The sequence below is a fragment of the Callospermophilus lateralis genome, chromosome 6, assembly GCF_048772815.1.
Source record: "Callospermophilus lateralis isolate mCalLat2 chromosome 6, mCalLat2.hap1, whole genome shotgun sequence".
In the NCBI taxonomy this organism is placed as follows: domain Eukaryota; kingdom Metazoa; phylum Chordata; class Mammalia; order Rodentia; family Sciuridae; genus Callospermophilus; species Callospermophilus lateralis.
In genome coordinates this window covers 117,702,602-117,727,580 of record NC_135310.1, presented here as the reverse complement: position 1 = coordinate 117,727,580, position 24,979 = coordinate 117,702,602, and the positions used below count along the sequence as shown (strand labels likewise).

General features: G+C 58.3%; 2 protein-coding genes across 3 annotated transcripts in view; one reads left to right on the top strand and one right to left on the bottom strand.

Annotated features, from left to right (window-relative positions):
- Positions 1-3,189: 3,189 nt before the first annotated feature.
- Positions 3,190-4,281, top strand: LOC143401981 (galanin receptor type 2-like). The gene has a single exon (XM_076859518.1). It carries the CDS (start codon positions 3,190-3,192, stop codon positions 4,279-4,281), a length of 1,092 nt encoding a protein of 363 aa, XP_076715633.1.
- A 4,069-nt stretch (positions 4,282-8,350) lies between these two features.
- Positions 8,351-24,979, bottom strand: part of Cpne5 (copine 5) — an 85,467-nt gene continuing 68,838 nt past the window's right edge. For both annotated transcript variants that reach the window (XM_076858789.1, XM_076858790.1), the window contains 9 exons: positions 19,565-19,618; positions 17,083-17,144; positions 13,126-13,172; positions 12,189-12,370; positions 11,145-11,272; positions 10,817-10,919; positions 10,131-10,188; positions 9,604-9,677; positions 8,351-8,569 (listed from right to left, as the gene is read on the bottom strand). In XM_076858789.1, coding sequence (XP_076714904.1) covers positions 8,351-8,569; positions 9,604-9,677; positions 10,131-10,188; positions 10,817-10,919; positions 11,145-11,272; positions 12,189-12,370; positions 13,126-13,172; positions 17,083-17,144; positions 19,565-19,618 — 927 coding nt within the window. The remainder of the gene's footprint in view (positions 8,570-9,603; positions 9,678-10,130; positions 10,189-10,816; positions 10,920-11,144; positions 11,273-12,188; positions 12,371-13,125; positions 13,173-17,082; positions 17,145-19,564; positions 19,619-24,979) is intronic.

Here is a 24,979-nt window from a genome sequence, read left to right as displayed (position 1 = left end):
CAGCCTTGTCACCTGCTACTCACAGTCCCCCACTCCCGGCCCTGGCCCTCCTCGACTCCAACAGGGAGGCCTCAGCAGCTGGGAGCTGTCTCACTGGAGCCACCAGTGGATGTCGGGGACACCTGGGGAGGGCCACGGAAAAGGTTCCAGCAAGAGTGGGACTAGGTCCCTTAACAGACCCCTTTCCACCTCCCGACTGGATGGGACGCCCGTGGCCCAGAGACGCCCTCCTGGGCCCTGAACCAGGAACAACTCAATGTCTCCTTCGGCCCCAGAGCCCCGCTGCCCAGGGCAGTTTCTAGGGGGTGGGGGGTGGATCGGATGAAGCTGGGCCCTGGCAAGGGTGGGGGGCGGGTCCTGCTGTGGCTAATGGCGCTCCCCAGGGTCGGACCTGACAGGCACCAACTTCTCCGTCCTGTGGACCCGGGAGTTAATGAGGAAAGTAGGGAAGGTGTGAGCCCCGGGGAGCCAGGACAGGAATGGGCCTGGCCGCCTCCCATGGCCTCAGGCAGCTGGCGGGGTTCCCCAGAGGTGGGGGGGACTGCAGGCCTGCGGGGACCCCCTCTGGCTTTCTCTGGCTGGATCCACTTCTGGGCAGAGCACAGCTGGCAGGGGCCATCAGCCTCTGTCAGAGTCTAAGGACTCACGAGTCAGCAAGCAGGACGCAGGACGCTCAGAGCTGCGCAAGGTGGGTGAGACCGGGCAGCAGGGCTCCAGGGGACTTCAGGGTCAGCCACGGGCAGGTGTTGAATAAGCGGGGCTCGAACACAGCTTGACCTGAGGCCAAGAAAGTGAGAGGGAGGCTGGGCTGCCTGGGCTCAGGGTGTGACCTGAGAAGGGAAGTACAGGGGACAGACGGAGGCGGGGCAGGGGTACTAAAGAAGACCCTTTAGAATGGGGGTAGCGGGGATGGAACAGCAGCTGTCATTTACCCAGTGCCTGGTGTGTGCCCCACACCCTTCTAAGCAACAAACTCATTTACCTCAATTGATCTTCGCATCAACCCTGTGGAAATTGGGCCTGTTATTACCCCCATTTCACAGATGAGGAAAGTGATGCACAGAGAGGCTGAGTAAGTCACCCACAGTCACACAGCTAGTAAATGCTGGAGTGAGGCTTTGAAACCAGGCTCCTGTAGGAACGAGCTGGACCCTGGGGGTCACAGAGCTTCTTACAGGAATGTGCGGGTGTTTAGAGCAGGGCTTGGGGCCCTCAAGCCTTTCACACACACGCACACACACACATGCACACACACTCTAGTTACTCCATGTCATTGGAGGGCCTGGACCGGGAACAAGAGAGGAAAAAGCAATGACAAACACAATGACAAAGAGTGGCTGGACTGCAGCATTCATCCAGGCTGTTGGGTATCTGGGCTGGTCCCTCATTTCCTCACCCCGAGTCCCTTGAACCACAGTGTGGGACCCGGGTGGGTGTGGGTGTCAGAATTTACAGAGGCCCCTCCAGCCTCCCCTGAGCCGCTGGGAGGTGGGGGCTGTGCAGAACTCAGATGGGCTCTGTAGGGGGACTCCTGCAGGGGACCCCTCAAGCCTGGCTTGGAGCTGCCAGGGAAGGGCCTCTCCAGCCTCCGGCCCCCAGTGTCAGTGGAGGGAAACTCTCCCAGGACCCCTCAGCGAGGGCAGAGGAAAGGCTGGGAAAGGGTCATTGAGCTAACGGCAAGATTCTTCCCGGAGAAAGCCGGGTCCTGGCCTGTCTTTGTGCCGGTGGCAGATAATAGTGGCAGCCCCCAGATGACTCTAGGATGTGGGTCACAGCCATGTCCTCAGCTTGTGGGACACGGGGTGGGGGGGTTGACAGCCTGGGGCAACTCCCCCTGTCCTGTCAGGGATCCATCACACAACTATGGGGCAGTGGTCCCCAAGCTGGTCTTAGAATCCCCTGGGATCTATCAAAAATGCCAAAGCCCGGGGCGGTGGGGGGGTGCATGGTGGCTCACACTTGTAATCCCAGCTACTCTGGAGGCTGAGGCAGGAGGATCGCAAGTTCAATGCCAGCCTCAGCAATTCAGCAAGACCCTGTCTCTAAATAAAAAATAGAAAGGGCTGGGGATGGGGCTCAGTGGTTAAAGACCCCTGGGTGTAATCCTCAGTTGCAGGAAAAAAAAAAGAAAAAAAAAACCACCCAAAGCCACCACGTCTCTGGAGGTGGGACCCAGGCTTCAGTATTGCTGAAACCCCCAGGTGGGCCCCAATGTGCAGAAGAGCTCAGGGAGCTCTGGGGGCCATGGACCCGCTCACAGCCCTCTCATCAGAGCTTCAAGTTAAGCGTGCCTTTTCAGCAGGCAGGGCAGGATTTCGTTTTTATAAAAAATAAAATGTGTTTTATTATAAAATATTTTAAATATATGATATACAAACATAGTATTTATAAAAATGTGTTGTTTAAAAGTAAATTATATATTTCATTATTTGTAATAAATAAATAAATATTATTATAAGACCATGTATACTCCCTGCAGAAATTTTAGGAAGAAATTATTAACAAGAAAATGAATATTACCTGAATCTCAGTCCTTGATGCAGCTATTGTTGGTATCTGACTTATTTCCTTTTATTTATTTATTTTTTTGTACTTGTAGATGGATAGTATGGCTTTATTTTATTTACTTTTATGTGGTGCTGAGGACTGAACCCAGGCCTCACACATGCTAGGCAAGCACTCTGCCACTAAGCTACAGCCCAGCCCTCGTTTTATTTTTTAATCAATTTATTTTATGTGTGTGGTACCAGGGAGGAAACCCAGAGGGGTTCAACCTCTGAGCCACATCCCCAGCTCTATTTTGTATTTTATTTAGAGACAGGGCCTCGCTAAGTAGCTGAGGCTGGCTTTGAACTCGTGATCCTCCTGCCTCAGCCTCCTGAGCCTCTGATCACAGGCTGCGCCACCCGGCCAGGCTTGCTTCATTTCCTCTTTTCTGTACTGTTGAGGAATCCGAGGTAGAGAGTCATCTAGGAACCTCCTCCGGGCCAGGGGCGCTCAGGGTGTGGCGGGGCGTTGGCAGCTGGACTGTGGGGCGGCGGTGCCAGGGCAGCAGGGCTGGTGTCTGCCAGGGCGGGCACGCATCTGGGTGCACTGCAGGCAGAGGCTGTGGGAGGAGGAGGCCGGGCAGGCGCAGGGAGGTGGCCCAGGGGTCTGATTTCTGCCCTGTCCTTGTGTGCCTGACACAGAATGGAGCCCAACGCCACCTTCCCTGGGGGGCTCCCGGGGGCCCCCGCGCGCCTGCTCCGAGCGGCCTTGGCGGGGCTCTGCGGGCTGGTCCTGCTGGCGGGGCTGCCGGCCAACGGCCTCCTGCTGCTGGTGCTGGGCCGGGGCCCGGGCTCCCCGCGCCCGCTGCTGGCCCTGACCAACGGCCTCATGGTGAACGTCGCGCTCTCCGACCTGCTCTTCCTGGGCTGCGTGGTGCCCGTGCTGCTGCTGAGCTTCCTGCGCCACGACTGGTGGCTGGGCCCCACGGTCTGCACGGCCAGCCAGGCCATCAACACGGCCACCATGTTCTGCACCTTCTACAGCATGGTGGCCACGGCCCTTCTGCGCCACGCGGCTGTGGCCTGGCCCGGCGCCGCCCTCCCTGCCGGCCGGGGTGCCCGCCTGCTGCTCTGTGGGGCCATGTGGGCCCTGGGTCTCACCGCTTCCCTGCCCAACTGGCTGTTCCAGCGGGTGACCGTGGCGCGGCAGGCCGTGGGGGCGCCCGGGGCCCAGGCCTGCCTCCTGCTGCTCAGCCCGGCTCGGGCCTCCTGCTACTTCGCCCTGCTGGGGGCGCTGGCCTTCCTGCCCTGCGCGTGGGGCCTGGGCTGCGCCTTCGGCCACGTGGGCTGGCTCCTGCGGACCCGGCCCCGGGGTCCCCCCGGGGAGAGCGTCCGGGAGCACCGCGAGAACACAGGGCTCGTCCTCCTGGTGCTGCTGGTTTTCCTGCTGATGTGGGGGCCCTGCTCCGTGCTGGGCTATGTGGCAGCCACCGGCCGCCTGCCCGACACACCGGTGACCTTCGTGGCCTCCAGCCTCTGCACCCTCCTGGCCTACTCCAACTGCGCCGTCAGCCCCCTCCTCTGCTTGTGCCTCTCACGCCCCTTCCGCGCGGGACTCAGGGATCTTTGCCGCAGGCGTCCCAGGGGCGTGGGAGGGGCTGCTGCACCGAGGGACAGCACCCAGCCTGGGCGCTCAGAGCCCCGGGAAGCCCAGAGGGATCTCAGCCTGGAGGCTGCTGGGAGGGTTGAGGTTCAGGGGCAATGGGGGGAGCCCAGCTCTTCCATCCACCAGTAGGGAGACAGGTCCATGGGGGTGGGCGACCCGCAGCTGGAGCAGAGGCTGAGTTCGAGCTCACGTGTGTAGGTGACTAGGGAGATAGGCTGGGACACCCAGACCCCTGACGCCGCTACTTAGGATGAGCTTAGGCGAGGCCTTTCACCCCTCCATGCCTCAGTTTTCTCAGGTGTAAAATGTGGTCAGGAGACTGCCTCCTTCACAGTCATGAAGATGAATGAACCGTGTTAGTGCATAAGAATGTGGGTTAGGCCAGGCGCTGTGGGGGCACCCCTGTAATCCCAGCAACGGGGGAGGCTGAGGCAGGAGGATCCTGAGTTCAAGGCCAGCCTCAGCAACTTAGTGAAGCCCTGAGCAACTCAGCGAGACCCTGTCTCTAAATAAAATATAAAAGGTGCTGAGGATGTGGCTCAGTGGTAGAGTCCCTGGGTTATATCCCTGGTACCAAAAAAAAAAAAAAAAAAGTGTGGGTTATTATTACTATTATGATTTTCCTCCTTTTAACTCAGAGGCATTTGAGATGAATGAATCAGAGGGGTCAGAGGGGCTTCCAAAGGCAGAGAAGCTAAGGGGTGACCTGGGAACCCACAGCCTGGCAGAGTCAGAGGGCTAAGTGGAAACCAGGGGAGAGCTCAGAGTTGGGGGCCTTTCTGTCCCCTCTCCCAACTCTGCCCCACCCCCAGTGGGGCTGTAATGGAATGAGAATGGAGCAGGGCTTGTGGATGTAGGAGCATCAGCTGGTTCCATGTGGTTCCTCCTCCCAATGCGGCTTGGCAGGGCTCTTCCCAGGCCTCACCTCCCCACCCCTCTGCTCCCCGACGTTCCTGCTCTGCGGCCTCCCTCCAGCCTCCTTGGGGGCAGGCTCAGCCTCCTTTTGGCCTGGGAACCTGGGAAGTTGTCTCTACTGAAATTCCCAAGGAGCATGTTTTGCTTGGTAAGAGGGTTGTCAGCTCCACACACGCGTGAGCATACACACACACACACACACACACACACACACACACACAACTGGCTTTGTGGTCAGAGGCTTGGGAAACATTGGGTTGAACCAAGTCAAACCTGTCCCTTGGCTGCAGAACTTGTCAGAGCCTTGAATACCCTCCCAGAGAGGCTCAGAGGAGAGGTTTCCCCAACTCCGTGCCGGGGAACCAGAGTTCTGTGACACATACATGGAAAGAACCCAGGAGAGGAGCTAGTGTCAGACACAACAGATGCTCCCCACGTCCTGTCTCAGGGCAGCGGCTCTGAACCCCCGTTTCTCTGCCGGGTGGCATCGCCCCTCAACACTTTCCCACGGTGCCCAGGCTGAAGTACAACGGGCCACCGGTTATGGGAACTTCCCTTCTCCAACGCTGTGACCCCACCCCGTTCCCACTCAAAGCCCAACGCAAGTCACAGGGGCGTCTAATTACAGAGACGGCCGTGAATCAGCTCTAATTCACTATAAAATCTTAAGAAGTAAACAAGTCCCCGACTTTTGGTATGATTAGTGCTGAACTCCTCTGATGTGCGGGTTCTAATGCCTGCCCAGAGGGCTGATCTGACGGCAAACCTGCTGGGAGAAGACACGAAGCCCCCTTCCCTGGGATCCTGGTCCCTAACGTCTACTGGGACCAGGAGGAGGACAGCACTTACTGTGTGCAGCAGGCCCTGGGCGTGTGCACACACTATGAAGCGCCTACCTGTCACTCCGCTTGACCCTACAGTTCTTCAGGGAGGAGAGACGGCCCCTGCACAGAGTAGCAGGAACTCGTCATGGGCACGTGGCCTGTGAGTCATCTAGGTTGGGCTGGGAGCTCCCTTTTGGTGCCCCCAGGCCCTGTCCCTCCCACTGGCCTGGCACCAATGCTCCATGGTGGCACTGATACCCTCCTCATTTCCCTAGATCAGGGCTTCCTTGGAGGTTATGACTGCATGTGACTCAGTGTCTCTCTCCTGAGAAGGGACTGGCTCAGTGTTCAGTAAATACGGGTTGAGATGAGAGGTCAATTGCAAGAGTCATCCATATGCTTTAGAGAATTTGATCACGTACTCACCTCTCATCTCCTCAGTGGTTCTCGGACTCACCAGAGTAAATGTCAAAAGCCTTATCATGGACTTCATGACCCTGTGCATTCTGGTTTCTTCACCTCTTTGACCTCATCTCCTGCACGTTCCCTTCCTTAGCTCCAACCACATTGGCCTCCTTGTTCTCATTCAAACACACCAAACTCCTACCTCAGGGCCTTTGCATTCGATATTCCTTTTGCTTGGAACCTTTTTGCCCTAGATATCAGCATGGCTCCCTGTCTCATTTCCTTAGAGCTCATGTCAACTGTCACCTCCTGATCACCTCATCTAAAATGCTACTCTGCCTGGGCATGGTGGTGCACATCTGTAATACTGATGCTTAGGAGGCTGAGGCAGGAGGATCAAAAGTTTGAGGCCAGCCTCAGCAATTTTGCAAGACCCTGTCTAAAAAAATATAAAAAGGACTAGGGGTATGGCTCAGTGTTAAAGTGCCCCTGGGATCAATCCCCAATACTGGAAAACTAAATTAATTAAATAAAATGCCACTCTACCACTGTCTATCCTGTCATTCTCTTACTTCTCTTCATAACCCTTGTCACCACCCAGAACTGCTCTGTTAACCTGTCTGCTTGTGTGCCATTGTGTTTTTCTTATCTGTGTTGTTGGAGGTCCCCATGGAGACGGCCTCTTTCTGTCCACTGTGGCAGCCCCTATGCCTAGGCCCAGGGCAGGTGTTCAGTGAATCCTGACTGAACTGAGGGGAGAGGGAGAGAGAGAGAGAGAGAGGGAGAAGGGAGGTGGGCTCCGACAACCAGCGGCCCTGTGCCACAGAGATCGGCAAACAAGGTACTACTAAAAGAACCAAATTTACTTCAGTTTAAGGCAAATTCCACACAGACGGTCTCAGAGACAGTACAGGACCAGACAGCAGAACACCAGCACCACCACCATGCACGACGGAGATGAGAGGGCGGGAGGCCATGCGGCAGGACGGCATGCAAGACCTGCGCCCCAGGTGGGGGAGGCGGGCGGCGGGGCGGGGAGACCCCTCCCACCTTCCCACAGCAGGGGCAGGAGCCCAAGTCGGAAGGATGGGGTGTACCTGGGGTGACAGAATGGAACAAGGTGACCCCTTGAGCCAAGACGGCCTGGGGTAAGGGTCGCGCCGGTGAGGAGCTGGATGGGGAGCTGGACATGGAAGCCACTACAGAGGGAAACCCCGGGACTATCTGGTCAACCCTCTCCCCATAAAGATGTGGAAACCGGGGCCCAGAAGGCGAAGGGCCTCGGGGTTCCCCGGACAGGCAGGGGCGGCGGGGCTGGAACACAGCATTCCTGCCTCCCGTCCCCAGAGAGAGCAGGGTGAGGGCAGGGGGCCTCGAGGAGGGCAGGCCACGATTGGACACCCCGTAGGAGCAGGGACACCTGGGGCCAGGAGTCAGCTGTGAAAGTGCCTGCAGCCCACCAGGGAGAGGCCCGGGCATTATGTCTGGACCGTGTCACACTGGACCTGAGGTTCCAGAAAGGGCTGTTAAAAAGCCTGACCCTTGGGCCAGCACAGCCCCGCTCAGGGGGATGCAGGGCTCCCGGCACAGGGTGCTCCTGGGAGGGTCACAGGCTCAAGCATTCCTGCAGACCCATCACCTCGGGGTGTACCACAAATAGGGCACAGGAGCGTTAATTGGAGGGGGACCCGGGTTAGGAGTGGACAGCTCAGGAGGATGGGAGGGCCCTGGACCAGGCCCAGGCCGGGTTTCAGGGTGCTAGGTGAGCAGATGGGACTACTGGCAGTGATGGGGGGGCGATTACCCCCATTTAAACCCTCCTGGCCGGACTACAGGGGAGTATCAGGAAGCAGAGGGCTTGAGCCCAGGACCTCCCCGCGCACCCCTGCGTCCGGGCCAGGGAATTGGGGAGGAGCCTCCGGAGGCCCCGCCCCTGCCAGCCTCCCAGGCACTCCGATGTCCAAAAGGCTGGGTGGGCCGACAGCAAGGGGTCTGGGGGCTCAGCCTACTGGCCTGGCCCCCCACTCCCGGGGCACCTGCCTGCAGAGCCAGGCTCAGATGTGCGTGTGCAGCGGGGAGGCAGGGGGCGTGCGGGCTGGGGACTGTGGCGGTGAGGGCTCGGGCGCTGCGGGCGGGGGGCGCGGGCGGATGCCCTGCGCCTTCATGTAGGACACCAGCTGGTCCGGGATCTCGGCCAGCACGTCGCGGGCCAGGCGGGCCATGCTCAGCACGTGGTTGCCTGTGCGATCCACATAGTCCCTGAAGGGCACGAACTGGCAGGCGGGAAGGCAGGGTCAAGGGGTGGCTCCCTGGACCCTGGCCTCCCAAAATGCAGGACTGGGGCCATGTCCCACCCCCTCCAAGACCCTGCCCACCTCACTCAACTCCCCTAGGTGAATTCCCCCAGGGACCGTCATAGTCACTGTTCTTTCATTCACTCAAAAAACACTCATTGTGTGTCTATCCCATGCCAGGCTCCACGGCTCAGGAACAATCTCTGAGCCCTTGGAAGGTGCTGGCAAAGGTTGCACAATCCCCTTTTGGGCCCCAGCCTCTTCCCAACTCTCCAGCAGAGCCCTGTCTTCCGGTCCCTCTCTCCTTCTATCTTTGAGGCTAATCTGGTCAACACCACAGTCAGACCTCTCTCCCTTCCTCCCTGCAGCACCCCCAAGGGCTCACTCCCACCTCAGGGCCTTTGCTCATGTTGGTCCCTCCTCCCAGACCACCTTTACTCTAGGTTTCATCCCTTATCTCTGTTCTCCAGTTTGTAAACCATGGGTTATGAGAATGTCCATTGGGGGTTCTGCATTGCCTGTGTACTGGGGACATGGTATGCAGGGGATTCAAAGGGACACATGCTTGCTGAGGATGGCTTCCACAGACCGGCTGGATGGGAATTCCCTGGGGACAAGGCCCTTGCTCTTTCCATTTGTGTCCTGCGTGGAGATGCGAAGACACTGGTTCACTGAACCACACAATGCCCACTCCTGCAGAGGGCTGTGGTGACACTAAGGACAGCACCTCCACCTTGGAGGGTTTGCATGTCACTGGTAGCCACCAGGAAGGAAACAATAGAAAGTGCATGGCCAGGGAGCCTGGGGTGCAGGGAGGGCTGGCAGAGCATCTGGGTTGGGGGGGGACATCAGCAATGTTAGGGGAGAGCCCAGCCTCAGGAGAAGTGTGACTGGAGGGACTGACTCCTCCCTTCGGTGACAGCCAGGCCCTTCCCCAGGAGGCCTGCAGAATCCCAGGGGCTCAGAGGGCTGGAGTCTGCATTTCTGTGCAGCAGGCAGGGTCTGGGCTTCACCTGGACAATGTCCCTCTCAGCCAGCTTCCCCCGGGAGGAGATCCGCACGTCATCGCCGTCCAGCTCTACCATGGCTGCGTGGGGAGGAGTGACATGGCGGGGAGAGGTTAGTGGTGGGAGCCTGGACCTGGTGGATGGGTCTGCAGACTTGTCCTCCAGTCCCAGGCTACACCAGGGCAGAGGCCATCTGCCGGGCCCTCATGTCAGATACGAGGAAACCAAGGCTGGGAGTTAGGAGGAGCCTAGCCACCGAGCCCAGGGTGATCCCAGCCCAGGGCTCCTGCTTCCCACCCTCCCGGGCTTCCAGGGTTGGAGGAGAAAGGAGCAGCTGGGGCCTCTTCCCCGCAGCCTTGGGGTGAGGGCGTGGGGTGCACACCTCGACACGCCCCTCTCTGTGCAGACAGACACACCCGGACAGTCACACTCCCAGGCCTCAGCGCTCACTGTCTGGGGCTCACAGGGCACTGGGGCTCTGGGGAACCTGGGCTGGGGGAAATGGAGAGGACAGAAGGGACCTTGGGACTCACCATCGAACTCTGCCTGGCCCACGCCGATGATGATGATGGACATGGGAAGTTTGGCAGCCTGAGAGCGTGGGGGGCGGTCAGACCCAAGGGACCAGTTGAAAGAAACAGAGATTGTGGACGGGGCAGGAAGGGGGGGGTCCACAGAAGAGAGGCGGGATGATGGACAGACAGGGAGAAGTACAGAAAAGGGGGAGAGAGCGGGGAACGAAGGCAGGGCCCAGGGAAGAGGGGTGGGAGGCAGGGGGCAGGGGGGAATGGCTCACAGGCCTGCTTCTGTGCCCACCGTCCCCTCTTCTGCTGCTGGGCTCACCACGTGGGCCCCTCTGTTCTGTGCTTTGGAGGAAGGACTAGGGCAGCTGTGGTGGAAGACCACCGAGCAGGAGCCATGGCTCCCCCCAGGGCCCACCCCCTCTACCTGGCCTGGCTGGCTGGGCCTGGGCAGCAGTCCTAGAGATGGGTGAGGGAGGGAGCCACAGGCCTCGGGAGGGAGGGACCACTGGATGTGACTAAGAGGTGGGCACAGAGCTCAGCGGCCCAGAGCCCCTTCCCTCCACCACACCCACACCCCACACCCGGCCCTCCCCAGAGAACCAGCAGTCAGCACGGGATGAGGGCGGGGAGAGAACTGGGCCCCACCCCGGTGTCCCCCGACTCCTCCCTCTGTGTCTCCCACCCTTCTCACTCACATTGACGATGGCCTCCTTGGTCTGCGCCATGTCCGAGATGACCCCGTCGGTGATGATGAGCAGCACCGAGTACTGGGAGCCGTCCTGCACGGCCGCCGCGCTCCTGGACGGGCGAGCAAGGGCTGAGGTCCTGGGGGCCTCTGGCACGAGTCCCCCAACAAGGACCCTGAACTTTGATGGGGACAGATTTTTGGAGAGGAGTCGTCTCTTCAGAGTCGGGGCTCACTGAGAGGGGGCCCGCAGGGAGAGAGATGCGCCATCCAGGGACGGCAGGCCAAGCCAAAGGCCCCGTGGGCTGTGGGAGGGAGCCCAGCGGCCCTGTACTCACCTGGCCACGTGGGTGACCACAGGGGCGAAGTTGGTGGGGCCGTAGAGCTGCACGGTGCGCAGGCTGCGGTGGTAAGCCTCCAGGATGCCATCGATGCCACAGCAGGACGGGTTCTCCTGGTTGCCGTTCTGGGGGACAGAGGACGGAGAGGCTAAGCCCAGGGAGGAAGGAGGGGGGCCTACAGGAGCACAGCCAGGGTGCGGGCTAGCAGCCTGGGCCCCCCAGAGCTGCCCCGAAGGGCCAAACCTGCCCCATGTCCAGTGCCTGCTCAAAAAGGCCCTGGAGAGCTGGTGCGGTGATGGATTGCAAGTTCAAAGCCAGCCTCAGCCACATAGCGAGGCGCTAAGCAACTCAGTGAGCCCCAGTCTCCAAATAAAATACAAAATAGGGCTGGGGACGTGGCTCAGTGGGTAAGCACCCATGGATTCAATCCCTGGTACCAAAAAAAATAAAAAGCCCTGGAGAGCCGGATGCTTCTGTCAGGCACCCTCTGGCAAACCCTCTGCACCCTCATGAGTAACTCAGGAAGGGCCTGTGACTCCTCTGCACTCGAGCATCCTGTGCCCAGCATGGCACCTGGCACATCCAGGTACAGGAGTAAGCTATGAGGATGACTGTCCCTTGCTCATGGGAGGGAGGGACACAGGGAGGGAAGGTGGTCTGAGTGTCATCTACACAGGGCCAAGGAGCCCCACACGGTGCCAGGTTCTGTCACCAGGGGAACCCACCTCACCCTATCTCAGCACCCCTTTATCTTCTTTTGGGGGCCTGGGGTTAGGTCCCCTCCACCTGCACCTTCTCAGGAATGGGGAGCCCAGAGCCAGCTGTGGGCAGCCCAGACTTGGAGGAGAGGGACTCACGTGCAGGGAGGACGGGGTGTGTGTTGCCAGAGGCCTTGACACTGTCCCTATGCAGAGCGGGTGCCAAGCCCCCGAGAGGCTGCGCCTTAAGTCCCCAGGCCCAGCAGAGCAGCCGTGGCCCACCTGGGCTTGTCACCACGCCCCTGGCCTAGTGTGCACCCAGCCCACTCCTGGGACCTCCTACCAGTGGGAACTCGTGGGACACTCTGCCATCGGGGGGCAGCTTGGCTCCGAAGCCCAGGGCGGGGAACATCTTGTCGCTGTCGTAGTGCTGGATGATCTCCCCGACCGCAGTCAGCGCCAGCGCGTAGGCGTTCAGCTGGTAGGGACTCATGTAGTGCAGGGACGTGGACTGCGAGGGGTTCCCTGCGACACAGGACACAGGGACATCTCCTGGCCTGGATCCCAGGCTCAGAATGCAGAGGGGGTGTGGAAGGGCACCCTAACTTGTCTTCATCCATCCTTGACGCCTGTTTCTCAGCGAGTGGTCAATCCTTCAGTGTCCCCAGCTGCTGGGCCTTCAAAATGGACCTGGAATCCCACCTCTGCCCCCCCCAGGAGCACTGCCCTCTGCAGCCTCCTGATGGGCCTCCCTGCTTCCGTCCACCTTGTGCCTACAACCCCGCGCTCAGCTCCCCCGGCGGAGTTCAGCGGTTCATGAAGAGGCTGTCTCTACCTCCTTGTTGTGTGACCTTGTGTAAGTTCCTTAACCTCTCAGCCTCAGTCTCCTCATCAGTAAAATGGGGATAATAGCTCCTACTTCCTAGGATTGCAGAGAATTAAGCAGGCATTATCAATGTAGGTGTTGTCACTGTTACCATTACTAAGCGCCCCCAGTTCTGCTAGCACCCCATGATGCTGGGCCCTGCAACCCTAAGAGGGGCTTCTGACACACGAGAGGAGGGTGAGACCCGGGCTGATGCCCAGGAGCCCAGATGTGCAGTGTCAGTGTCTGACCGAGGGAGACGGCCGCATCCTGGTTGTGTCTTTGGTCCTGCAGGCCTCAGGACCTCTTTTTTTGGTAAGGAAGTGGCCAGAGAGCGAGGAGGAAGTGGCTCGTGGTCAGGTCAGCCGCCGGGGCCCTTGAGAGCTGCTCCTCCCGCTGCCCATCCCCCACTCACCATTGGAGGCTGTGAAGTCAATGGCCACCGTGAAGTTGATCTGGGTCCTAGAAGAGAACAGCCAGGGAGTCACCTGGAGAGGGAGGGCTGTGGGGAGGGTGGACCTTGCTGGGCAGGGACAGTAACACCAGTCAGGCCTCCCCCTAGGGACAGCCACGAGCGGGAGTCAGGCAGCGCGAAGGCTCTTCATAGGTGATCTGTTCTGTGTGGGCACACGGCCACCTTCCTCCCTTCCTCCCTGAACCCTGCCCTCTGGGCCCACCTGAGTGGACCAGGTGAGGTCTGGCCTCAATGGGTTTCTAGTCCAAATTGGAGTCCGATTCAGGATTAAAATGAGTGACTAAAAGACAGACATGATACATCTCCTGAGGGAGGGGCAGGATCCCACCGTGAAGCTGTCTTGCCAAGAAATCTGACTGAGACGGGCGTAGTGGCACACGCCTGTAATCCCAGCAATTTGGGAGGCTGAGGCAGGAGGATCCCAAGTTTGAAGCCAGCCTCAGAAATTTAGCAAGGCCCTAAGCAATTTAGTGAAACCCTGACTCAAAATAAAAAAAATAAAATGGGCTGGGGATGCGGCTCAGCGGTAAAGCACTCTGGGCTCAATCCCCAGTACCAAATAAATAAATAAATACAAGGGAACAGAGCACATGTTTAAATGACACCATGCAGGATGCAGCCAGCAGAATCCAGCCTGGGGAAACCACAGGGAGCACAGTGGAGCGAGGTCTGTGCTGGACAGGATGCCCAGCAGCGGCGGCATCACCTGGGAACCTGGGGCTCTTGGGTCCCCCCCGGACCTCGCGAGTCAGAATCTCTTGGGGAATGCAGGAATCTATTTTAGCCCTTCATGTGCTTGGGGGAACAACAGATGAAAAGAGAATTAAGAGAGAAATCCACCAATCAATATATGGATTTTGCCTAGATTCCTGACTCAAACAACTTTTTTTAGTACCGGAGATTGACCTCAGGGGCACTGGACCACTGAGCCGCATCCCCAGCCCTGTTTTGTATTTTATTTAGAGACAGGGTCTCACTGAGTTGCTTAGGGCCTCACTTTTGCTGAGGCTGGCTTTGAACTCCTGCCACAGCCTCCTGTGAGCCGCTGAGATTACAGGCATGCGCCACTGTGCCCAGCTAAAACAAAACATTTCTTAAACACTTTGTAAGACAATTGGGGATATTTGAATACTGACTAGATATTTGGCACTAAGGAACTGCTTGATTTTTTTTAGTGATTATGGTATTATTACCAATTATGGATTATGGTTTATTTTAGTGATTCTGGTATTACGGCAATGTTTTACAAAGAAAGAGTCCTTATATTTTAGGGAGACATCCTGACACCTGAGACCGGCTGAGCTGGTAACTGCTAGAGCCTGATGGGGAGCCCTCGGGATTCACTCTGCCTCCTCTCCACTTTTTCACATTTAAAATTTTCTATAATAAACTGTCAGTTTGGAGGGTTCAGATCCAGGTTGACACTCTCTGAGGGCTGTGTTCTAAGATTTGTGCCAGACACAGAGAGAACAAAGTGCATCAATACCTGGGCCCCTAATGAAGTCGAGTCTTGTGGTTCTCAGACTGCAGTGAGGTTAGGATCACCAGGGGGAAGATTCTGGGCTCCAGTCCCGAGATATCAATTTAGCTGGTCAGGAGTAGGGCCCCAGAATCTACCTCCCTAACTAAAATCTAGAGATTCTGAGGAGGGGGTTGTGGGATCACACTTGGGGAAAGTGCTCTGGTGGCCCTGAGTTGGGGCTTCGGGGCATGCGAGGAGGCGGACCTCATCTTGCATTTAGCAGAAGGTCCCTATCAGAACCCACAGCTGACCCTACAGCTGAGCTGCCCTTCATGGGACCCTTGTCCCTGGGAAAGGTCAAGGACATGGTTAACAGGAGACTCAAGTCAGGGTCTGCTGGCTGGAGACAGGCCTCCCCTCCCACAACACACACTCTTCCCCCTCTTCTGCAAGGTGGAGCGTTCCACGGACTCCTGTCTCTAGGGGAGAAGGAACCACAAAAGCCTGGAGCCCTGGGTGACTGGTGGACCATCTCCCCACCCAACCCGGCCATCCCAGATGAGAACCAAGCATGTATGAATTGAGCCTTGAGGTCTGGGGATCATTCCATCTGCCCTCTTCATCTTCTCTGCTGTGTGCCTTTGTAAGAGCCTGCATGACAACAGCTGAGTACTGGCTCTCCCAAAAACAGGGCGAGGGGAGGGCTCTGCCCTACTCCTTGATTCTCTCCTTTGCATCCTAAAAAAAATTCGAGGGGTGGGGAAGCAACTGGAAAGCAACCCCTTCTGTAAGGAATTACTCCCTGCAGCCCCTGGCTCCTGCCTCCGGGCAGAATGCAGGCTGTGGAGCATTCAGCTCTCCTCTGCTGTGGGGCTCAGGTGTCCAGAACTTCCTCCCGGGTCCTGGAGGATGCATGAGGTGGGCCAGGGACCAGGAGGAGAGGGTCCCTAGACAATGCCTCCAGCGCTTCCTGCCTGGACACGCAGGCTGGGCCTCACTGCGGGAGCCAGTTCTCTTACTCAGGTTCTCCAGGGACTTTGGAGAGAGCCGTGGGGAGGGAGGCTGGCTCTGGGCCAGGGCCAAGGTGTTAGCTCTCACAAGACCGCACAGCATTCAGCCCTTTCACTCACCGTCTCCAGCTCCATCCCACCCACCTGGAAGTGAGGGGCCTGGCAGGGCCAAGATTAACCACTAAGGGACAAAAGGCAGCAAGTTGTGACAGTGGGATCCCTGCCACCATCTAGGTGTGTAAAATGGAGACAAGGTCCATACACACACACACACACACACCTGCGTTCTGTAAGTGGCAGGCGCTATGCAAACGAGAAGGATAAACAGGGTGGAAATGGTTTGAAAATTACCCGGATGTAGGGGCTGCCAGCTTAATGGGTCAGAGGAGGCAGCAGGTCTGATGGGGGAGGGAGCAAGGGCAGGGAATGGAGCCGGCTAGGAAGGGCCAGAGGAGGCTTCTGGTGACCGCAGGGAGGGTGTGTCTGTGTGGGTGCTCAGTGGCTAGGACACTTGTGACCTTGAGACCGTGCAAGTTCAAGGACGCAGACAGTCAAGTCATGGGAAAGTGTGTTTGTCACCCAGGGCCCCACCTCTCCCTCTGCCCTGGAGGACCAGGCAGCCAAGTGCCTGCTCGGTGGCGGGGACCAGCCTCTCTGGCAGTGCCCCCGCCTGTCTCCTTTCCAGGCAGGTGCAATCGCTCATCTGCCTGCACCTGTAGGCTCTCAGCTGCCCACGCCCTGACCTGGCAGGGATCACACCAGACAGGCCCTTTGCTTAGGGTCAGGCTCTTTCCATGAGCTGCTGGCCAGAACCTCCTGGCCTCGCTGTGTCTGGGCCTGGATGCCTGCCTCTCTGGTCCTATCTGCCCCTTAAACTCATGTTTGACCACCTGCTGTCCCTGGGTCCTTCCCTTGCTCATCCCCTAGTCCTGCTGCCCCTTACAGAGGATCCCTGATAACAGCAAGCCACCGCTGCCCCTGCCCTGACAGATCAGAGGTACAGGATGCACAGAGCTGGAGGGGACCCTGACCTCACCTACTCCATATAATCTCTTTGCAGAGGAGGACACTGCTGCCCAGGGAGGGAGAGGGACTTGACCCAAACAGTCCAGCAACTTTACGGCAAACGGGCCTAGAGTCGGGGTCTCCTGACTCCTGGTCCAGGGCTGTTCCACTTCCCCAAGCCCCTTGGTTCTTTCTGTCATGGGGTCCCCAACACCTCCAGGCTCCATCTCCACGTGGGGACACGACCCAGGCTGGCCTCCCCAGCTCAGGATCCAGGGGCAGACAGGGCTCTGGAGCGGCTGCTCAGAGCCCAGTGTCACAGGTTTGGTCCAGGATCTCAAAGAGGCCAGGGTGGGGCCAGAGCCCCAGAGCGGTCAGTGTGGGCGCCCCTCCCCCTTCCCAAGGCCAGACTCTCCTCACCCTCCTTTGATGTAGTCTAGGAAGGTGCACTCGGACTCCACCGCGAAGGACAGCAGAGTGACCTTGGAAACAAAAGGGGGCTTGGTTAGTGGGAAGTTCATGACGCTATGTGACAGCTGACAGTGAAGCACTTAGCATGAGCCACTCTGGCCCATGTCACTGCAGGCTGTGCCCCTAGCAACCCCCTGAAGCCCTATTATCATCTCCATTTTACAACAAGGAAACTGAGGCCCCAAGAGGTGACACACGCTTAGGAATACTGCCAGGATGTGGCGGGGGGATGTGACCCAGGGTCTGATTTCAGAGCCTGCTTTCTTTTTTTTTGGGGGGGGGTACTGGGGATTGAACCCAGGGCTTAACCACCGAGCCACATCCCAGCCCTGTTATATTCTATTTAGAATCATGGTCTCATTAATTGCTTAGGGCCTTGCTAAGTTGCTGAGGCTGGCCTGAAACTTGCCGCCTTCCTGCCTCAGCCTCCCGAGCCACTGGAATTACAGGCGTGCGCCCCTGTGCCCAGCCTGCACCCTCAATCTTGATGTCAAACTGCATCCCAAAGGGTCCCACCTGTCACTGGAGCCCAGGGGCCCAGGCCAAGGGCACAAGTGTCCTCTGAGTGGGCGCTGGCTCTGCTGCCCTAGGATCCTGGGGTGGGGTGGGGAAGGGGAGACGCTCTTGCCTGGCACAGGGCTAACCACTGCCGACACTAACAAGCTCCGTGCTTCTGTCCACCTCTAGGGACCCCGAGACGGGCCTCTTGATCTGTGCTTATCTTAGACCTCGCCTGCTCCTCCTCAGCCCTCGGTGGCTCTCAGCCCCCACCCTCAGGCCCAAGACCCTCGGGAGCAGCCAAGACAGGCCGCCACGGGGCAGCTCATGACAGCAGGGGCTTCGGGCCGGGGAGACCATGGAGCTGGGCCTCCTAAGGCAGGAAAGTGAGGCAGGGCCAAGCAGGGCCCTCTCCCTCAGAAGAGAGCCGGCGTACGAGCCTTTACCTGAGAAAAGGGGAGGGTCTGCGGGTGCTGAGCTGGGCCCCAGGTGCCCCCATTCACGGCGCGGGGCACCTGGAGGAGCAGCTGAGCCTCCTGAGCATGGTGACTCGCAGGAATGGCCGTGGCTTTGCCCCTGACTGAGCGCCATCAGGCTCCCTGGGGAGCTCTGAGGACATCCTGCAGCCCAGGTGGGGACCTCCAACCAACTCTATCAGAGTTTCTGGGAAGACAGGGCAGTTCCGGAGACCTTAATTTACCTCTTCACAGGACTCTAACCTGCAGCCAGGGAATGGCCACCGTCCCCACCCGCCACGCCCAGGCTCTGGGACCCTTGCTGGAGACACTCAAGAGTCTTGCTGCTCACAGTGCGGGCGCTGGTTAGAAGTGCAGACTCTTGGCACTTTAGTGAGATCCCTGGGGGATTCTGCTCACAGTAAGGGACAAGAAGCACTAAACAGAGCCCTGGCCTGAGCCTGGGCCTCCTAAACAGGACCCCAGGGAACTGGCCCAGGCATCTGTATTTTCACAAGCTTCCCGGATCCTGGTGGATTTTTTTCTTTATGAACCAGACTGGGAAAGGCTGGGAATTGGCCATCACAGGCAGCGTGTGTGCGTGTACGTGTACATGTGCATGTATCTTCTCTCTGTCCCCCAGCAGAATAGAAGCACCAGGGACCTGGGTCTGTCCTGTGCCCAGCTGTATCTCCTGAGCCTACAGCAATGCCCGGGGGATGGCAGTGCCCAGAAATAGGTCTTTAAAAAATGCACAAATATTTTGAAGACCACCCTTCAGAAGCCACTGGACCTGGGTGGCACCCCTGGACGGCTGCGGTCGAGTAGGGGTAGTGCTGCCAGCAGGCGCCAGGCCTAGGGTCCAAGGTGGTGTTGGCCGGGCGCGGTGACACAGGCCTGTAATCCCAGCGGCTCAGGAGGCAGAGGCAGGAGGACCTTGAGTTCAAGGCCAGCCTCAGCAACTTAGTGAGGCCCTAGGCAACTCGGCAAGTCTACTAAAATATATATTTCTTGAAAGGGCTGGGGATGTGGCTCAGTGGTTAAGCACCCCTGGGTTCAATTCCTAGTACCAAGAAAAAAAGAAAAACAGGTGGAGCTGATGCCATCTCTGTGGCCTCTGGCTGTGTGACCCTGGCTGAGTCACTTCCCTCTGGCAGCCCTGCTTCCTCTTCATGGCAAGCAGGTGCTCACGTCTGTCTGCCTCGCAGGGAAGCAACCTGTGAAAAGCACCTCACTGGGGGATTCCCCACAAACGCAACTCCCCTCTTCCTGCAGGAAGTCCTGCATGCAGTCTCTCTGTGATCCAATGCCTCTCATCTGGTCTACAAGTCCACCCCCAGGCTGCTGCCCTATCTGCCCAATCCTCCTGGGTCAGATACCCACCCTCTGCAGGTAACCACAGGCACCAGAGCCTCTGTCCCCAGGCCAAGCTTGGGACTCAGAGTGCAGACACCCAGCCGTGGCAGGGGGGTACTCACCGTGCCAGAATTCACGTATTTCTTTTTCTTCATTTTCTTTTTCGGGTTGATCACCTGGAGAAACAGACCAGTTATGGGTTCCCAGCGGTCAGGGAGGGGCCCTGAGGGCTCCCACAGATCCTGGGTGTGGCCCAGGCCCCTGCCCCGGCCAGTGTGGGGTGCAAAGACCACAGAGTCCAGGGAGTGGGGCCGAGGGAGGTCCTGCGGGAGACGGGCCTTCAGGGACACAACTGCGCTCCCCGCAAAGACCAGTGTCCACCTCGAACACAGCTGGACTGCTTCTCTAACCTTCTCTCCCACCGCTCCCCAGACACGTCCTCCACGCCGGAGAGCCAGAGAGGGCTCCGTGTCGCAAGGCAGTCCTGTCTGTGCCTGCCCTTCGTGTTGGTTCCGGTTGCTTCTCACACCCCAGGCCCCTTCCTTTCCCTTGGCCTCATCCAATCCTCCCTGCTCCTCTGCAGGGCCCAGCTCAAGGGCTGCTGTGGGGGGGCCTTTGAATCTCCCCTCTGGGTCACCACCTCGACCCACAGAGCCTCCTTCACTATCATCATTGAGCTACATCCCCAGCTCTTTTTTACTTATTTATTTTGAGACAGAGTTGCTGAGGCTGGCCTCGAACTGGCTATCCTCCTGCCTCAGCCTCCTGAGTCTCTGGGAGGCAATGTGGCATCCGGCTGTCACCGTAAGCTTTAACTTCCAAAGCCACACCTGTGGCCAGATGCTTTATCACAGGGTTAGGCCCACAGTAGGTGCTCAATAAAGGCCCGGTGGGATAACTCAGAATCCCAACTAGGGACAGGTCTGCCCCCAGGAGTCATTTGGTAATGTGTGGAGATGGTTCTGGTGGTCACTGGGGAATGGGTGGGGGCCAGGGACAGCCAGGGGGGATAGCCGGGGACGACAGCCACCACAAAGAATGAGCCAGTCCCAAACATCAGAGTGCCAAGGCTGAGACCCGGGCCACCTTGTCCTGGGGCCTCCTGCCAGACCTGGCTCTCCCCCGCTCAGCCTTGCCAGCTCTTTTTTCCTGTTTTTAACAGGATAAATCTGGGCACAGCCTTTCCCTCCAGCACCATCAAACGGAGCAAGGCGACTTTCACACCTGCTCGGCCACCTGGTGAGCTCCACCTTCCCTCTCCCACGTGGCCTGTGCTGCCCCCAGAGACTGCAGCTGCATCTCTCATCTTTCCTGTCCAAATGAGTACTGATAGCTACTTCTGGAGATAAGGAAAACAGGGCACAGAGATACCAAGTGATTTGTGTAAGGTCACACAGCCATTTGGGTGATAAGGCTGGAAACCAGGCTTCCTGCCCCCAGGCCAAGGTTACAGACATGCAGGAGGGACACCCAGATGCAAAACACAAACACATTCTCTCAACACATGTTCATAGGGCGGGGCGACCACTTCCTCTCCCTTAGAACTGTCACTCTCCTCCGAGAAATAAAATACATCTTCAAGGCAGTAAGTGACAAGGGCCACCACAGAGAGGGGGAGGAAGAGGAGGAGTTGAGGGAGGAAAGACCATGGGGGGCAGGGGGCAGTGAAGGCAGACCCTGAGGGACAGGAGGCTTTGGGTATGGAGAGGTCGATGTCAGAGGAGATGCTTTGGGAAGAGAAGCCCAGAACTGGGGTCCGGTTTGACTGCAGAGCCCCAGGGTGGAAGAGTCAGCTGGGTGGCTGGACAAGCCAGGAATGCCAGGGGCAATGTGTGAATGTCACCCAGCTGCCAGCAGGAAACTCCAGGGACCTCTAGGCTAGTGGATGACAAGATCACGGCAGGCTCTAGGGTGCTGGGCCTGGGGGGGGTGAGAGTCAGGGAGGGGGAAGAGGGACATCCAGTGGATGTTTGCCTGGTTCTGCCACCCGACAGCTGTGTGACCGTAGGGAAGTTGCTTAACCTCCCTGTGCTTCAGTTTTCCCATCTGTAAAATGGGCAGAGAGGGCACCTACCGCAGGGAAAGGAATGGGGATTAAGGGAGTCAGTGTGCGTCAGCGCTCAGAACCAGGTGGATGACGTAGGTGCTGTACAGGTGTCAGCTGCTATTCCAATTCCTGCACCCCAGGAATACAGGTGACGGGCAGGAGGACCTGTGGGGTGCTGGGACAGGTGTGGCAAGAACAGCACTGTTGAAAGTGGCCAATGGGGCTGGAGCTGTAGCTGGGTGGGGCAGCGCTTGCCTACACCTGTGAGGCCCGGGTTGGATCCTCAGCACCACATGAAAATAAATAATGATAAAATAAAGGCATGCTGCCCACCTAACACTACAAAAAATAATTTTTTTTAACTGGCCACATATCTTGAGCCTTGGGGGTGGCTGCAGAGGTGAGGGAGGGTAGGGATGGGGTGATCCCGTGGACAAGAGGAGCTGGATTGAGGCACAGGTGGGACATCAGGTGGGTGACTGGCAAGAAGTGCAGTGGGACTGAGGGCCTGGAGAGGAGGCCAGAGTCACCTTGGAGGGCCCTCTTCAGCGCTGGGGACGCCCCTCCACAGGCACTCGCTGCCCAGGGCTGGGACACTTCCAGACCCGCTCATGGGGTGGGGCTTAATGAGCAGGCCAACGCCTTCCCCTTCCCTGAGGGCACTGGACTGTTGGAACCCAGTGTGTCCCCAGCTTCTGCTCTGAAGTCCAGCCCCGTCCTCCCAGCTGCGGGCCCTGGGTGTGTCCCCTTTCTTTGAAGGCTTGTGTGTGGCTGAATGAGCGCCGTCCCCTCTGTAATGCGACTCTTAGGAGGTTAGAGCTGTGGTTCGACTCACATCTTCTGTGAAGTGGGCACTTCTTCAGATCTGTTTACCCACAGGTTTCCTGGGCTCCCCACAGCACACCCTCCCCCAGGGAACCGCCTCTCCAGCCCTGTGGCTGCCACCAGCCCAGGAAGGGCACCAGCGCCCCTAGGGGCCATCCAGGGAACCTCCCCTCTCCACTCGGCCTTCTCCTTTCCTTCCCAGAGGCCACCAAGCCCCCCAGCACAGGTCTGGGGTCTGCCCTCCGGTACACCAGGGTGCCGAGTGGCTCTGGAATACAGCAGTGAGACACTGTCCCCCCCCAGGACTTCATGGCCTTCAAGGGGGGGGGGGACAGTACGGTGAAGAGGTAATAGTCACAGGGTGCCCAGGAGCACTCTGGGGTGGGATGGGCGTGCCCGACCACAGAGCCACATTCCCAGCCCTTGTTAATATTTTATTTTGAGACAGGGTCCCGCTAAGTCGCTCAGTCCTAGAACTTGTCCTCCTGCGTGTGCCACCGTACCTGCCCTAGACAGGAAGGGGAGTCTGCGGTCAGACTACCACTCACGTGCCCACTTCAAAGATCTGCTTCAACACTGAACAGTCACCTTTGAGTGGCAACGTGGAAGATGTGCTTGTGGGCAGGACTTCGGGCCACCCCAGAGCCCTTTAGGTGCCTGTCATGAAGACCCACGCAGGGGATGATAAAGATGGCGCTGGAAGACTGAGACAGAGGATCCGGTGTCAGGACGTTCAGGTGGCAGACAGCAGCGTTCAGTGGTGGATGAGATGTGGGGTGGGGTGTTTGGGATGACTCCCAGCCTGCCGTGGGCTCTGGTGCTGGGCAGTGGGAGATGCAGCCAGCTGGCCAGGGGCGGGCAGAGCTGAGGGAGGCTTACTCATGAGTCAGTTCTGGAAGGCTGAGTGCAGGAAGGGGTCAGCAGACAGTGAGGCCCAGGAGCCTGACTCCCAGGGCAACGCCAGGGCCCGGGGTGGGGTCTTAACTGGTGGGCAGCCTCCTCCTTCTTTGGGCAGTTCTGACTATGCAAGGTCTTCCTGGGCCCACCCGGCCTCCCAGTGACACCCACATAGCCTGCCCTTGGGGCTGCCAATGTGGAGTTCCTCTTCCACTTAGTTCTCTTGCTGATTGCAAAGAAGCAGAAATCAACAACAGAGAAGCAAGGTCATCCCAATGCTTCTGCTTTGGCCCCAGAGAGCATGGCCTCTTTTGAGCACTTCTGAAAGCCCAACTCTAATAGGAGACCCGACCTCTCCTCTCCACCTCCTCAAAGGAGGTCCCAGCTGGGCGCAGTGGTGCACGCCTGTAATCCTAACAGCTCCCTGGAGGCTGAGACAGGAGGCTCTCGAGTTCAAAAGCCAGCCTCAGCAACTTAGTGAGGCTCTGAGCAGCTCAGTGAGACCCTGTCTCTAAATAAAATATAAAACGGGCTGAGGATGTGGCTGGCTCGGTGGTTAAATGCCCCTGGATTCAATCTCTGGTGCCCCCCAAAAAAAGAAGGCTCCGAAAGGGTGGAGTCTGCCCCTCTCTGCTTGGGTAGGGGTGGGGGGACACAGACAGCCCCTCCCTTTGTAAATGCAGAAAGCAAAGCAGTTTCCAGTGTCAGCTCTTCAGAGAAACCCGGCCAGCCTCGCCTTCACAGTTAACAGCCTGTGAGCACACGGCATGCACCTTGTGAGCGCCCAGCAGAGCCAGGGGGCTGAGCGGCCGCAACAGAGAGGGCTGTCACCTTGCTGTCTGCCCGCTTAGAACAGGGACCCGGGTGAGGGCATGAAAGGGACTGAAGATTCAGAGGGACTAAAGGATTCGGGTTCCGCCAGGGGATCCAAGCCAGCACCTGAAGCTCACCAGCAGAGCACTCCGAGCCTGGGGACAGCGCCAGGACAGTAGAATGGCTTGAAACGCCAAGCTCCCGGCACACAGGCGCCCGGCAAATGACATCGGAAGCCTGCGCCGGCAGACTCTGGGCTGGGCGCTGTTCCATCAACTTATTTAATTCTCAGTTTGCATGGAACCACACCAGGGGCCTGGGAGCTCAGCCAAGGTCGCGGGGCTAGAAAGTGGCAGAGTCAGGACACAGACCCCAGCAGTTATTGGGGTTGTAAGGACCTGTGTGGGCTTGGCTTGAACTCTGACAGCTGTGGGGGTCCAGGACAGGGAGGAAGCACAGAGTGGCTGCAAGGAGCTGGAGGGTCTCAGAGGAGTAGAGCCTGAGCCAGGTCGGAAGGAGGGGAGGGCGTCCCTGTGGGGACAGCACACAAGCAAAGGTTCAGCAGCAGAAATGTCCTGTGAGGGCAAATACCATCTTCTCCAGAGAGATCGGGGCCTTCTCCAAGCCCCCAGCTCCAGCCCCGAGGAAGGTCTCCTGACTCTTTCTGGAAAATGTAAGATGCCCCACAGGCCCCGAAGCTGTTACCACCTTGAACTAAGGATCTTGGGTCTCAGGTCCAGAACCTTTTTTAAAAATTTTTGGTGCTGGGAGAACCCAAGACCTGCACATGCTAAGCATGGGCTCCACCACTAAGCTGCACCCCCAGCCTTCCAGAATCTTCTGTGCTGCCCTCCACCGCCCTGCTCCTGTGGAAAGACTGTAGGGAGGCTCAGGAACTCAGTGATGTGGAGTCACAACAGTTGTTTGCCCTTTGATTCTGCTACTTCATGGAACC